At 41.5% G+C, this 16289-nt stretch overlaps 1 protein-coding gene and 1 long non-coding RNA gene across 2 annotated transcripts; one reads left to right on the forward strand and one right to left on the reverse strand.

Annotated features, from left to right (window-relative positions):
* Positions 1-1235: 1235 nt before the first annotated feature.
* Positions 1236-9706, reverse strand: LOC148400188 (uncharacterized). The gene is made up of 3 exons (XR_015857536.1): positions 9318-9706; positions 3769-3831; positions 1236-2253 (listed from the first exon to the last, which is right to left on the reverse strand). It is a non-coding gene; the product is annotated as an uncharacterized LOC148400188 (long non-coding RNA).
* kcng4b (potassium voltage-gated channel, subfamily G, member 4b) lies at positions 9380-14328 on the forward strand. Its single transcript, XM_088371263.1, has 3 exons — positions 9380-9786; positions 10183-11020; positions 11125-14328. Exons 2-3 carry the CDS (start codon positions 10262-10264, stop codon positions 11941-11943), a joined length of 1578 nt encoding a protein of 525 aa, XP_088227389.1. The 5' UTR covers positions 9380-9786; positions 10183-10261; the 3' UTR covers positions 11944-14328.
* The last annotated feature ends 1961 nt before the right edge of the window (positions 14329-16289 follow it).

The following is a 16289-nucleotide window of genomic DNA, read 5'->3' on the forward strand; positions in this document are numbered from 1 at the left end:
AGGAACAGAAGGAATGCTTCACCTTCAATTAAACGGTTCTAATCAATAAGATCTCAAATTAAATGAATCTTGTTCCGTAAGGATCGGCCTTTTATGAATCCAGACTGTGTGTAAAACAGTCACACCTTGGGGCTTTATCAAGAGATTCTTCTAAAGTGATTTTGCCCAGGACGCTGCTCACACGTTTGCCTGTTTTGTGATGTTTTCACCGATTCACGACCACGGTCCATTGGGCGCCGTTGAACTTGACTGCCCTTACACCTGTTTATGGACCCCGTGGAGGCTATTTTGTGTGTTTTGGGGTGTTCTTTGATATTTAGGGGGGCTGGTTGGCCTTTTTTTTCCTTTGTCTTGTTGCATTGCTTTGATGGCTTTTAATTTTCACACTTACTGGTTTTCTTTGTGGCGCCGTTGTGTGGCAAGCCTTATAAGAGCCCATTGAGTTGCGCTCATGCCATCTGTGTGTCTTTTATACACCCGCTCTGTGGTATGAATACTGCTGGGGCCTGAATTTCCCAACCCCCGGGGATCAATAAATGTTCAATCAATTCAATCAACCAATTTTTTTTTATTTGAGGGATCATGAAGGAAAGCACGGTGGGCACTGGTTAGCACGTCCGCTTCATAGTACAGAGGTTGTGCGTTCGATTCCAGCTCTGGTCTTGCTTTGCCTCCGTAGGTTTCCTCCAGATTCTCCGGTTTCCTCCCACATACCCAAAACATGCATGGTAGGCCAATTGACGGCTCCAAATTGCCCGTAGGTGTAAGTGTGAGTGAGAATGGTTGTTCGTCTATGTGGGCCCCATGGTTGGCTGGCAACCAGGTCAGGATGTCCCCCGCCCACTGCGTGAAGTCAGCTGGGATAAGCTCCAGCATGTCCGTGACCCTCGTGAGAGTAAGTGGTTCAGAAAATGGATGGATGAGAGATGAAATTCAGATAGGATTTAGCATCAATTTTAGAGGCACAGCAGAAATACTAGTATCCCAATTCCACTGAGCAGAAGCATTTAAAATCAAGTAATGATTTGTAAGAACCATTTGGTTTATTCCAAGAGAATATTTGCTTGTCCTGGTTTGCTTGCCTACAAGGATACAAAATGTTGAATTCCTGGCAGAAATGATTCAAGATAGGCTTTGGAAGATGAGTAATAAATTTGGACAGGTGCTTACAGTATTAAGCCATTCATCTGAAACCATGTCAAAGATTATATTCTAGCTGCAGTACTGTTTGCTTGATTTTTTTTTTTTTTAATTCAATGTTTTACCAGGTGAGCCAATTGAGAACACTTTCTCATTTACAATGGCAACCTGGAGGCAAGGTGTGTGAAGTGTCTTGCCCAAGGACACAACAACATGTGACAGAGCTCGGATCAAACCGCCAACCCTCCTAAACGACCCGCTCTACTGCCTGAGCCACAGCCGCCACACAATGATTATATTGAGTTATATTTCAAGTAAGACATTTCTGTTTTGAGCTGTTATAAATACCAATTATAAACATAAACATTCCCTATCATTAAGAAGCAGCTACTAATTTCTAAAACACCCAGCATCCATTCCTATTCTTATATAAATTATTTACTTTTCCATCAAAATTGTGAAATCAAATGGCCACCCCAACAGACTGTTAAGAGTCGTGACATAAAATAACTTTATCTCCCCACCAATTGGAGCAGAATTTTTCATCTTCATCAATAGTAGAGTATGTTTCTTGGAGAAGAATACAGTTTGCTTGAGTGCTTTCATGAAATAAAAAACAATTTTCTTTTAACATCGTTCCTGAGACCACCAGCATTAAGTGAGATAAGAGAATGATTATTAAGACACAATAAAAGATAATGAGTAATATGTGCTTAAAATAAATTGTCTCCATTATGAAGACCCGTTTCTTAATTTTTCTTAATAACTTGATCATGATACATACTCAACCACACGAATGAAGTCAAATATTTGTGATCGCAAATCCTTTCCCTCTCTGACAGTTGTTTAGATGTTTTACTGCTGTATCAGCCCAACCTACATAGTATATGATAAACATTTGTTTTGCAATAACAACAACCAGATAAGACTAATAAGTAATTGTTTGGAGTCTAATTTCATCACAGGAATTTACTATATCATGCACATTTGCGTGTGTGTGTGTGTGTGTGTGTGCGTGTGTGTGTGAGGTGGCCTGAGTGGTGCACGTGGGGGTGCTGAGTGGGTGAACATCTTCTGTAGCAGGATAATGGGCCACTTTCTGGTCAAGTATCCCTGTAGAAGCATAACATGGCATCGGATTACAGTGCTCAAAACTGCATGGAACTGCTTTCGGTTGACATACTTTTGTAGAATGACATGCAGAACATAGATGTTAACATGTTTTCATTCTTTGACTCAGTGCCGCGCCACATGAATAGCAACAGAGCACAAGAGGGAGTAAGTGGGTGAGAAGCAGAGATCATCACTGTGGAGCTGTTTAATATGCATCATGAAAATCAGTGATGGTCAGAAATTCACATCCAATATTATGAAACAACATTATCTGTCTATTTTCAAAGACAATGATTGAAAATGTCCAATTTGCATAAGCCTGGTGTCACATCATTCTATGCTCTGATTAATAATAGCGCTCTTTTCTCTATTTATTGCCATATGAATAATAATAACAGGCGCACGCACAAATCAGAACTGAATAGGAGACACGCACACACACACACACACACACACACACACACACACACACACACACACACACACACACACACACACACACACACACACACACACACACACACACACACACACACACTCACACACACACACACACTCACACACACACATACATACACACAAATCAGGACTGATTGTTGTATACAGGACAACCTTAAATGGATGTCCTTGAATGTGAACATTTTAACTAGATGTTACTCAGTTGTGTACCATCTTACACAGATATACTGTACCTCTCTCTCTCACTTTAATCTGGGATGTTTGTAGGCTTCATGCTCCTGCACGTTTGTTATATAATTTTGATTTACTAATGCTACTATGGCGAAGTAGTAGTCGTTGTCTATGGCACATTGTAATCAGCAAATGAGACATCATGCATACATGCTGTACATCATATCCAATATTTCAGTCTTGCAGAGGAAAAGACAGCATGTGACGCAATTATATTTGCATTCCCTGCTTTTAATGTGTGCTCAGGCGGAAAACAACATGGATGGGAGGTGTGAGCCTCTCTCTTTGCATAAATTGGAAGTGTGAAGCAGAGTCAGTGAGTCAATGTTGATATTGCGCACTTTGGTGGCTTAGCTATCTTCTTTCCCTTTGCAAGCATGGATGGTACTATATGCTTGGGAACCTTACATTTAAAAGAATGGGAAAAATGGTCTATAGTGGTGAAAAAAAACCCCTAGCAATCAATTCTTACAAATTGATCAAGTACATCTGACTCGTTTGGCTGTGATTGAGCTCACAGGACATAAATCAATGTTCCAAACTTAATCTTCTCTTCATTTAGTTCAATCCATCTCTGACCAGGAAATCTCAAAGGATTTCATGCACCATTTCCTTGGATATTTAATGTAATGCCAGTGAATTTAAATGTTTATTGATGTCAGTGACAGTCAGGACAGTCAGAATAGTTCTCATTTTCCCATGCGTTACAATCGCCACAAACGTCACAAAAGTGTTGTTAGACTAGTTTTCATATATGTAATGCACAGTATTATTATGTTGCATGATATCACAAATATTATTAGTATACATTATTATTATCATTACCTGTGCTGTGTATATAGACTTTTAATGGTCCACGACTGCCAAATTAAGAAGTGTTGCTGTTAACTGGAACAGAAAGTATGGAGTGTTGATGGACTAATTTTTGTTAAAAAGAAAAAAACACATACACCTGCTGAGATAAACAAAGATAACATGTCCCACAACGTATTTTTTTTTTCATAGCAACATGGGCCTTCAGGGTCGGAAAGGAAAATACCCTCTTTCAATTCCAAATATTTGACAAACAAATAGAACTCCTGTCAGCCTTCCGTTACACCCCAAGCAAACATGCACCACCGATGCTATGTGGTATTTTGAGCCGCCTGTTTGCCATGCTGAGGGATGTTGACATTCGCTGTTGACTTGTTCTCACTGTCGCTGCCAAATAGCCAGAAAGGCAATCTGTTTTGAATCAGACTAAAATTGCTTCAATGATTTTTATTTGCTGCAAAACCCTTCTATGTATTTTTGTCCTTTATTGCTGATACTTGAGATGTTTTAATGTCCCTTCTGTCATGTCCTCAAAATGTAATTCTGGTAATTTCACTTTATTATTGCTTGATATGAATATGAAGACCACCCAGGGACTGAAATCTTTTTGCGGTAAAATTGTCTCAGTCTTGGTGACAAGACTGCCTAATTTTGTTCAGCACTTGAAGAGTTTGTAAAATGAGTCGGTGGCTCCAAGAGCAGCTTTGTCAATAATTGTAATATGACCTCTGGCCTAAATAATCTGATTCTTTCTGAGGGTTTCTTCCTCCTGCAACCAGCATCTCCTAATTACATTATGAGAAAGACGAGACAGAAAAACAACACAAACAAAGCCTGAATGCTTAAGTAAAGCTCTGCTACATATTAATGAAGTGTACTGTAGTTGCACAACATGTTAAAGTGTGGAACTGGACTTTCAGCCGCCTTGATGCGGCTGGGATGGGAAGCATGCAGTAGTTAATTAACCAATGTTTGAGAAGACTGATTGTGCTGAATCAAGGGTGAATTATCAGTTGCCTCGCTGCACAGCTCCCAGGTGATTCGGCACAAATTGAGAGACTGAAGCAATTCCCCAGGAGTTTAGTTTAATTTCTTCTGACAGACTGATTCCACTGAACCATGTTAACCTCCAGCTCCATCAGGAAATTAAGTTGCAAAAGAGGCTTAAGGTTTCCAAACAGAATCAAATGAAACAAGCTACACTGGGAGTAGTCGTCATCAGACTGCTTCACAGAGCAAATAAATTGCTCCACTTTTAAAGGGCAAAACAAAAATAAGGAAGTGAAAAGTAAAAAACCCATAGATAAATAAATAAATACTCTATAACATTCCAAATTGTCCATAGGTGTGAATGTGAATGATTGTTTGTCTATGTGTGCGATGCAACCTTTGTGAGAATAAGCAGTTAAGGATGGATGGATGGATGAATACAACGTTTATCACTTGTCGCTTCAATGTTATATTGGTGATTGAGCTCACAAAATGTTTCAAATTCATTGATTGAATGTTTCCTTCAAGGCCTGATTTTAGAGTTTACAGGTTTTTGTGCTTTGCACTGTTCACAGATTGGTTTACATATTTTCTTTCACATTTATACCTTTTCTTTACCTTCAGACAGAAGTTGATTTGACACCGGATATTGATGACTGGAAGTTTGAATTATTCATGAATGTAATCGCTGAGTGAGGAGTGTCTTTATACTAATAGGGCTCTCTTTTTGTAGACAGCGCTCGTGCGCTCAGCCCAAAAACTAAATTCAAATTCCAGCACTGAAAGTAAACTAGACTTTAGGCTAGCTCGGAGCAAGACTTAGCTTTATGTCTTAAAAATCAATACTATCAAACACAAAAGTGTGCTCTGGAGGATACATTGCAGCACAAACGAGAAAAATATGTAAAGTAACGTAAACATCTAAAGTAGAAATGGATAGACCAATGTTCTGTGTACATGGATGTCACCACGGCTTCTTCTTCTACTATTTCTGTTATGTTTGGTCAATCTGCGCATGTCAAAGTATTTGTTCCATTCGAAAGTGTGAAGCATTATCACGCAAGACCTAATTGGATCAATATTTTTAGTGTTCATGAAAACAGTGCAAACAATCATAATTTTAAAAGTCTTGTAGTTGGGCAGCTTCTTAGAAAAGTTCACATAATAACTGTCGTTGGGTTTCCTCTGAAAGCAACCCCTTTAATGGATCTCACTTAGCTCCTACAAAGTTCACTAGTGTGCTGGAAATGGACTGCTGAATGGATTAAGCACAAAAACTATTTTTGGTTTTCTTTGCGCTCAACGATGCAATCCCTGATGTATCTAACCACATCCTCTGTGTGTCAGTGTCAAGTGTGATTATCTTTTTTCTAGCCACATTTAATGTATCTCCTTTACCGACACACCTTCCTATCTGCAATTACTAGCTGTTTGATAAACAGGTTTAACTCATCTTAGTGGAATGGTAATTTGATAAACACGTTTTAGTGGTAAAATTGTCACCCTCCTAAAATAATTGCCCGTCATTTTTTTGTCTTTTTTCACTGATTGGAGTATTAATAATTTCATTTCAAGAGTAGAAATTAATGATCTGTTTAACTAAAGATGTAACAAATTAAAGCAGAGGTGGCCAGCATCCTGAGGAGATGTTTTAGGCAAAAAACAACATTTTCTGGGTCATAATTAGAGCTGTGCCATACCTCAGATAACCTCAAGATATTCTCACTCAGACAGTATATTTTATGCTGTACCACAATAATAAATACTTAGCTGGTAGATCAGGAGTGTCAAACTCATTTTTGTCACGAGCCGCATCGTAGTCATAGTTTCCTTCGGAGGGCCATTATGACTGTCAACCCAAATACTAAATGTAAGAACCTCTCATATTATATGGAATACAGGCTACACAACAAACTGATGAATAACTAGTTTTGAAATCAGAGACGAGTAAGAACTGTTCAAATTATTAAAAAGATGAATGATAATAAAAACTGCTAGAAACATCTCTATTTTTTAAAAGTGAAGACAATTTGCAATTTTAGTATTGACATAAAGTCGATTCACAATTAGTCTTTGTGGGCGAAATGTAATTACACTGCGGGCCAAATTTGACACACGGGCCAGAGCTTGACACCCCATCGGTAGATAGAAAAGCTCAAACAAAGCATAATATAATTCTTGACATAAAATGTCTGTCGCTGCATGCAATAATTATTTGAAAATAACTGAAATCCTAGAAGTAAACAAATGATCGATACTAGCCTGTTGGAATCGATGTAAAACCGATACCTACATTAGTATCGATTTCATCAATACTTGTATCGATCTGCACAACCCCAGTCAGGAAATGAGTTGGACTATTATTTTAAGACAAATGTGCATGTTCATGTTGCAATTTAAAATATATTAACATTTCACAGTGGTTGCAGACACGTTTAGACAAGAAAATCACATATCCAAGCCCAATACGTTGAAAAAAAATAAAAACATACAATAAACTTGACTACAAAAATAATTTAATAAAAATCTCCATATTCCTTGTAGCTTTCACGATTATACAAATACGGCAATAATTACGACCTTTGTACAAGTTTCATGCTACTGATGCCTTGGCTGTGTGCCAGCATGATCTAATTTGCCTCCCCTTTATGTCCCTCCTGCGAGTGGATTATCATGTAATCCCCACTATTCATCAACCAAAAGGTCAGAGGTTGTTTTATTACAATGTAACACTTCTTCAGGGCGGATAATAATCTGTACTTCATTGTGGGGCAAAAGGGTTGCATCGGGATAATCACATTTTTTCCAACTAAACCTGGATGTCACATTTTAATATTAACATTCTGAGCACTACCACTAAAAGTATACGGTGTAAAAATATGGCACACTTATCTCGACGATGTTTGTGCCCAACGCTTCCTCGGTTTGTCTTTTTAATTTAATATGGAACACCAACATGGCAAGTTTTATTCTTATTTTTTTTCTTTCTGTAAATGTTGTTCTATTTAAACTCACAAAAAATATATGAACCTGCAAATGTCGTAAAGTAATTGCTGTTTGCTATATTACGTAATCCAAACTATTCTGTAATTCGAATCTCTCTGGTCAAAAATATACTGTAATTTGAATCTTCCTGGTCAAATAAAACATGCCACCAAATTGTGTGTAATAAGCATGTATTTTACGTACTAATGTAATGGACAGGATTATGGAGGAATGTCATCTTCACAGAGGCTGATGGCCTGATTAGATATGGACCAAAACAACCTGCGTTTTGTAATTCGGGTATGTGAATCATGCCAGTGTGTGTGTGTGCGTGTGAGTGAGCGAGAGAGAGAGAGAGAGAGAGAGAGAGAGAGAGAGAGAGAGAGAGAGAGAGAGAGAGAGAGAGAGAGACATATACAGATACAGGAAGAGCTCTGCTTTATTTTGAGATTAATCCTGTCGGTTTGGACATTCACTGCACAAACTTTGTCAGTCTGGCTTTGGCTACATCAAAACAAAACACAGTTGATACCTAAAGTATATAGGGCAGTGATGAGTATGGATATTGTGCCTACTTGTAGATTAATAGAAAGAAAGTCAAGTGCTTAAATTGATAATTTTACAGGTTTGAAAATGGTTCCACTTGGATAGCACTTTTCTACTTTCAAGGTAGTTAAAGCGCTTTCACAATATTTCTCTTGCCCCTACTGATAAACAGCAGCTGCTCAAGGACACCCGGATGTGCTTGCATAGGACTCAGGATCTTTCTCTTCCTTTAGACCACAGGTGTCAAACTCAAGGCCCGGGGGCCAGATACGGCCCGCCACATCATTTTATGTGGCCCGCAAAGACAAATTGTGCATCAAATTCATGTCAATGCTAAAATTACAAATTGTTTTCGCTTTTAAATAATAGCGATATTGCTAGCAATTTTTATTACCATTCATGTTTTTTGAAATACTTTAACAATCTTTATTAGTCTCTGTTTTGAAAACTAGTTATTCATCTAGTTACTCACTAGTTTGTTGTGCAGTCTACACTATATATAATATGAGACATCCACACATATTTGGATTTCAATGGCCCTCCGAAGGAAACTGACAATGATGCGGCCCGCGAAAAAAAAATAAGTTTGACAACCCTGCTTTAGACTGTTTGAGTGAGTATGGTGAGACTGAAACATAACTTCAGCCTAATTACTATTTCAAGTATGTCTATGACAAAACCAAAAGTATAAAACAATTTCAAGGAAGACATATCTACATATATGTTTAAAACGTATTTAATCTGTGACGCATTGGTCCTCAAAAGGGAGGACAAGAGAAAAAAGCTACTTTAGGGGTGCTCTATTTGATCAAGAATCCATGAAACTAATGTCTCGAGACAACTTAATTTACATATCAAGTGACTGCATTTTGTTATATTTTGAATAATTAAATTTGTTGTGGAAGCGGGGGATAGGGCAAAAACTGTCCTCCAATGATGCAACATGTATGTACCATAGCAACATCTGCAAAAAAACAAAGACGAGTAATTTTCGAGAAACAAACTTCCATCTCCAGTCTTTTTTTTCCGCTTGTACTCACTGTGCATGAAAAGTGAGCTGGTGCTGGCGAAGGTTGAGATAGAGGAGGGGAGGAGGAAAAAAGGAGGGAGGATGGTCCTGCTGTCAAGCACAGATGAAAATACAGCAGCAGGTTTGAGGAGGGCACATAATCGTATTTCGTCCCTCCTTGGAAGCACAGACGAACAGTGGATACGCGAGCACGAGCCGGGCACAACAGCTTGATGTTGGCTTTACACATAAGCTGGCGTAGTGCAGTTTTTGGAGCGTCTACCATGGAAACTTCAGAGACCATTTAGAAACATTCGGGGATTATCAATATAGCGGTAGGATTTCTAACAAACTGTAAGGTAAATGGACACAAATACGTCCCCCAAAAAATCGGTCTTCGTGGGCGAGATGCGTGTTTGTTTGCGCAACAGCTTGGGAAATGTGCTGGACACTAAACAGAAATGTAACTGAGCTCCAACAGACCACATACGCCCTCTAAGGTGAGTAAATATAATTTACTCCTTTATCTACCGACACACACATCATTTTTATTTTGTATTTATATTACATGGATGTGTTTTGTCCTCGCATGGCAATGAAAATTTGCATTTCAGTGGATATTTACAGTGTACATTTACTGTGACTAGTGGAGACACATTGCTCCCATAGCCCAAATTATGAGCAGCAAGTATTGAAAATATGACAATGGTCATGAGCAGTAGGTGTGCATGGGTATAGTATTGTGTCACCATGCATGTTTCAGTATTAGTTTTTGCAGGCCAGAGTGTGTCTGTTTTGAAACGTGCCTAGACTAATCACAAGTCAATAAAAGGCACAAAGGTAAAAACGACCAAGAACTTGCACTATAAATTGTGTTTTTTATTTTATCATTTCAGCTTTTGGTTTCTTTGTGGTTGTTCACCAAAGTATCCACTCAGCCACTCCTACAGTCCTTCCTCATACAGTGAAGACAAAATGCCTATTATCAGCAATGCCAACCACGACTTTAGCACCTACTCAATTAGCAGTGACGACAGTAGCCTTGACCGATTCTTCACAGAGATCCCTGAAACAGAGACAATCAAGGGGGTGTACTTCCAGCGGGCCCAGCTTCTACGTGAGCCGAAGGCCTCGCATGTGGTAGATCACACCCTTCAAGTCCTTGTCAATGTTGGAGGCAATCGCTATACCTTCCCCTGGAGCACACTGGAGCAATTCCCCCAGAGTCGCCTGGGACGCCTGCGCTTCTGCACCACCCCGGAGGAGATTGCGCACCTCTGCGATGATTATGATGAGACATGCAAGGAATACTTCTTTGACCGCAACCCCACAGCTTTCAGGGTCATCCTAAACTTCCTCGCAGCAGGCAAATTGCGTCTACTCAGGGAATTGTGTGCCGTATCGCTGCATGACGAGCTTGACTACTGGGGCGTTGACCCAGGTCACATGGAGCGGTGCTGCCGTCGTCGCATGATAACCCGTGTGGAGGAGGTAGCCGAGCGAGAGCGCAAAGAAGAGGAATGGAGACAGAAGAGGATGATGCTGAAGAAAAACATAGCAGAGGTGGAGAGAGGTCACTGCAAGCTGATCTGGATGCTGCGGGAAGTGGTGGAAAACCCTCACTCAGGATTGGCAGGAAAGAGTTTTGCTTGCCTCTCTGTCATGATGGTGCTGGTCACCGTGGTCAGCCTGTGTATCAGCACCATGCCAGACCTCAGAGATGAAGAGACCAGGGTGCGTATGTAACATCACAACTGCAGTGACATTTTTACACTTTTATGTTCATGCATTTGGTGGAACCCCCGTTTTGAGTGTAATTTCCAAACTGTGTCTTGCAGGGCGAGTGTTCCCAGAAGTGTCACAGCATGTTTGTGGTGGAGTCCATCTGTGTAGCCTGGTTCACGTTTGAATTTGTGCTGCGATTTATCAACGCCCAGAGTAAGTTGGCCTTTGCTCGTGGGCCCCTCAACATCGTCGACGCCATCGCCATCCTGCCGTACTACGTGTCGCTGGTGGTGGATGTCAGAGACGAGTCCGAGGAGGAAGTGGTCATGGGTGCTGGAAGGGGCTACCTGGACAAACTGAGTCTCATTCTGCGCTTGCTGCGCGCACTGCGCATCCTGTACGTTATGCGGCTAGCTCGTCACTCCCTTGGCTTGCAAACGCTGGGGCTGACTATGCAGCGCAGCATGAGGGAGTTTGGCCTACTCCTGCTATTTGTCTGCGTGGCCGTTACTCTCTTCTCACCTTTGGTCCACCTCGCAGAGAGCGAACTGGCGCCGTACGCCGCCACCCATCCGCAGCACAGCTTCAGCAGCATCCCGGCCACTTACTGGTGGGCAATCATCTCTATGACAACTGTTGGTTATGGAGACATGGTCCCCCGCAGCATCCCTGGTCAGATGGTGGCATTGACTAGTATCCTGAGTGGAATCCTCATCATGGCCTTCCCTGCCACTTCCATCTTCCACACCTTCTCCCGCTCCTATCAGGAGCTAAAGCAGGAGTACGAGAGGCTCTGGAAGGAGGAGAGAGGCGAGGAAATAGCAGCAGAGTCAGAGGAGAGATGCACCAAGGTCGACTTGACATTATTTCACAATTTGGAGCTGATAACAGACAGAGATGATCATTCGACTCTTCCAAGTACTGCTTTCTAACGAAACAGTAATCTCGGAAATGCTTTGAGAAAAAACATTCTCTTAGCAAGACAGATGTTTGGACGATTGTTTCTTCTTTCTGCCACATTTTGAACCAATCAGAACAAGTACAACTGGAGAACATCACAGTTGTAGATCAGCAAGTACCCGGTGTCACGTATCAAGATATGACTGAAATAAACTGTACGCCTTTTTCTGTTCAGTTCTGTTATAAATGATCCTTTTGTCAGCTTACCGTGTGTCTCTTGTGACAGCTTGTAACTGCCTATTGCTTCCGGGAACATTTATTATGTGCATACCTGGATCTAGTCATGTCACTGATATTTGGCACTACGTATTTGCAAGGTTATAGACACTAACCAAAGTTTGGACATCATACATCTCTTTATCTATTAGTGACCCATTTAGGACTGACCGTTTGTAAAATTTGTAACCATTCAGTAGACATTTTAATCCAATATATGTGGATGTGTTTTGATGTGGAAGAACCTCAGTCACAAACACAATTGTGATTATCTAAAGCAGAAAAATGACAATAAATAAATAAGACTATTATTTTATATTGCCCCATACCTGGATAAAGTTAAATGCAGCCAATGACTGTATTAAGTCTAGAGCACAAAGAAAGCAAAAATTCTGAGTGTCACCCCTTGAGCCGCTTTGCCAGACCTTCACTGGAGCCGTCTTTACTTTTTCTGTGTGGGTCTTTAAAGCTTCCACTTTTTTGGGAAACTTGCATCTAAATATATGTATATATATATATATATATATATATATCGCCCATTTGTCGAGATAGGGCGAGATAGATGGTGGTCATTGGAGCACTAGGGGCAGTAACCCCCAAACTGGAGGAGTGGCTGAAACAGATCCCAGGAAAAACATCTGACATCTCAGTCCAGAAAAGTGCAGTACTAGGAACAGCAAAGATACTGCGTAGAACCCTCAAGCTCCCAGGCCTCTGGTAGAGGACCCGAGCTTGAAGGGAAAAAGAGACCACCCACGGGGGGTGAGGAAAAGTTTTTTTTTTATATATATATATTTTAAAATGCTCAAATTGGTGTCGATTACCTTCCAGACATGTATGTGTACAGCAAACTACTGCTCTGTAACATTGGCAAGTGTGTAATGGGATTTCCGCACATGCATTTTCATGTGTTCAACTCCCCCAAGGTACCCTTAAGGATCGATGCTGTGAATCACAGGAAACCCACTACATTGGTGGCACTTGGATAAGAAATAGAAAATGTGTAGGAATCCCATCCATCCATCCATCCATCCATCCATCCATCCATCCATCCATCCATCCATCCATCCATCCATCCATCCATCCATCCATCCATCCATCCATCCATCCATCCATCCATCCATCCATCCATCCATCCATCCATCCAGCCATCCATCCATCCATCCATCCATCCATCCATCCAGCCATCCAGCCAGCCAGCCAGCCAGCCAGCCAGCCAGCCAGCCAGCCAGCCAGCCAGCCAGCCAGCCAGCCAGCCAGCCAGCCAGCCAGCCATCCATCCATTGAAGGAATGGAGTCAAAATACAAAAAGTCCTGCCTCGCTACAAAAAGAGATTTGCTCAAACCTCATTGAATAAAGTACATAAGCAGACAAGTATATTCACATATTAAATCAATAAAAGAAACATTTTAAGCATATAATTATACCTACACACCAAATCAATAAAGAAGACATAACTAGACATTTTTGATAAGTGGTAATGAGGAAGGTTTTTATAAACTTTATGATCTGATAGATATTTCTGAGCACTTTGAAATAACAAATGTCTTTTGATATATGACCTTAATGAACCTTAAGGAACTGTGTAATGCATGCCTGATGTTTTCTCTAAATCATGGACACGGCCAGAGTCGTCTTGACCGTTCAGTAATTGATTGTATCTTATGTTTTGACTAATGCTAGACGCCAGTTTTTGATTACTACTGAAGGCTCTGCACAGAGGGAAATATTTTGCCTAACAAAGAAAGAATGAGGTACGACAGTGTATGTCCAAGATTGGAGAAGAATGTTCACAGGAAGGTCACGTGGAGATAAAACCAGCAGGTGCCAGAGGGAGCCAGCCAAGGACTCGGCCAAAGATGATCGCCAAGGCCGAAAGACGGGATGGAAGACAACAGCCCCCATACACACTGAATCGCCCATAACCAGCACCCACTCCCATGGCAAACTTGCCCCACCCCAAAGACTCATCACCCATCAAACTCGGCCTACACTGGCATGTGCAGCTGATATAAGCTAACCAAAGAACCTTGAACGTTGCCTTTTCTGAATGGAGACTTTCCGCTCTTGAAGGGCCCAGCGCTGTATTGTACTTTCCTGAAAACAGAGCTGTCTGAACAAGAATTGTGATTGAACTCAACCAACCTGTGTAAGTCTAATTCAGTGGTTCCCAAAGTGGGCGGTACCGCCCCCCTGGGGACGGTGGAAAGATCTGGGGGGGCGGTGAGGACGAAATGGGCGGTAGGGGGGCGGTGAGGACAAAGGGGGCGGTAGGGGGGCAGCAGTCTGAAGTCGAAGTCGAAGTCAGAAGTTCGAACGTTTGCTTGACGACACGTGCAGTATGACGAGTCAGTCGACGGGGGTGGGGGGGGGACGACGATTTGTACACAACATGTGCGGTAGGACGAGTCAGTCGATGGGGGGGGGACGACGATTTGTACACAACATGTGCGGTAGGACGAGTCAGTCGACGGGGGGGGGGGGCGCTAGGAATTCACTGGGGAGCCAAGGGGGCGCTAGCCTGAAAAGGTTTGGGAACCACTGGTCTAATTTGTGCTTCAGTGTCTTAGCATTTTCCTAAATCTGAAGAAATCAAATGAGCACGCAGTGAGTAAATTGGATAACAGCAATGGCTTTTGCCGTGAGGCGCAGATAACGCGCTCCCTAAATTGTGGACAAAATCCATCCATCCATCCATCCATCCATCCATCCATCCATCCATCCATCCATCCATCCATCCATCCATCCATCCATCCATCCATCCATCCATTTTCTGTACCGCTTGTTCCCACATGGGTCGCGGGCGGGCTGGAGCCTATCCCAGCAGTCATCGAGCAGTAGGCGGGGGACACCCTGAACTGGTTGCCAGCCAATCGCAGGGCATACAGAGACAAACAACAATCCGCACTCGCACTCACACCTACAGGCAATTTGGAGTGCCCTATTAGGCTACCATGTACGTACGTTTTTAAGATGTGGAAGGAAACCCACGCAGGCAAGGGGAGATCATGCAAACTCCAAACAGGAAGGGCCGGAGGTGGAATCAAACCCGCATCCTCCGAACTGTGAGTCAGGCGGGCTAACCAGTACGCCACCGCACCGCCCTGTGTAGGAATCCCAATTGGTAAATTGCAAAAGTGCAGTAAAAAAAAAAAAAAAAAAAAAAAAAATCCATCCAGAAAGAGTGCAAGTGAATTTTGATGACTTGACTGGAGGTCACCATGTCACCCAGCCCGGGGTTCTGGATTTTAATGCCTTGCCTTGCTCGGCATTTTACTTTGTCATGTGTGATCATGATGAATTGACTGTATATTTGTCAACCTTGAGTTAATGATTCCCCCTATTCAAAAACATTTGCATGTATTGCATTTGCACCTGATGACCTGAAGAAAAACATTATATAATGTTTTTTCTCATGAACATTAAAAAATACTTTCACCCTTTATGTCTTTTTCTTCCCTCAGTAATTGTCATCAAAACAACATTTGTTGAGTGTTTCGAGGCAGATGGACTGTTTCAAAGATTTAATTCAAAGTCTGGCAGCCTTTCTTACTCAAACAACAATGAAAAAAACTCCAGCAATCATTTTGTTCCTTTTCTCTCCCACCTCTTCGGCACCAACCTGCTGCTCTGTTAAAAACAAGTATTATTATTAATACCCTACGGACAGACAGGTCCTTATTTTGTTCCAGATATTTTTCAATGTACAGTAATCCCTTTTTTATCGCAGATAATTGACTCCAAAATCCACCCGCGATAAGTGAAATCCGTGAAGTACGGTCACCAACAAGAAGTACTGGACAGGCTAACGAGTTAGCGGAAAGATGCTAATTTGCGATCGTGGTAACACGCGAAAACGGACTTCTAAAGGAATGTAAACGAACATTTGGAGCAATGCTACACTGTCCTAAAGGTTAGGTAACCTCAATTTAGAAGTTTTATTTTGACTTTTAAATTGCTTTTTCATTTGGAAAAAAAAAATCCGCAATGTAGTGAAGCCGCGATAAACGAAACGCGAAGTAGCAAGGGATCACTGTATTCCATTGGCGCAGCACTGCCGCTCCCAGCCTTGAATGGCGTACTTTGTCACAACCATTGATA

The sequence above is a fragment of the Syngnathus floridae genome, chromosome 3 (assembly GCF_059516105.1).
Source record: "Syngnathus floridae isolate MCC-2025c chromosome 3, RoL_Sflo_1.0, whole genome shotgun sequence".
Taxonomy (NCBI): Eukaryota; Metazoa; Chordata; class Actinopteri; order Syngnathiformes; family Syngnathidae; genus Syngnathus; species Syngnathus floridae.

Coding starts and splice junctions, on each gene's coding strand:
- kcng4b (XM_088371263.1), top strand. CDS start 10,262: ATGCCTATTATCAGCAATGCCAACCACGACTTTAGCACCTACTCAATT. Junction 11,021..11,124: donor TCAGAGATGAAGAGACCAGG/GTGCGTATGTAA, acceptor TGTGTCTTGCAG/GGCGAGTGTTCCCAGAAGTG.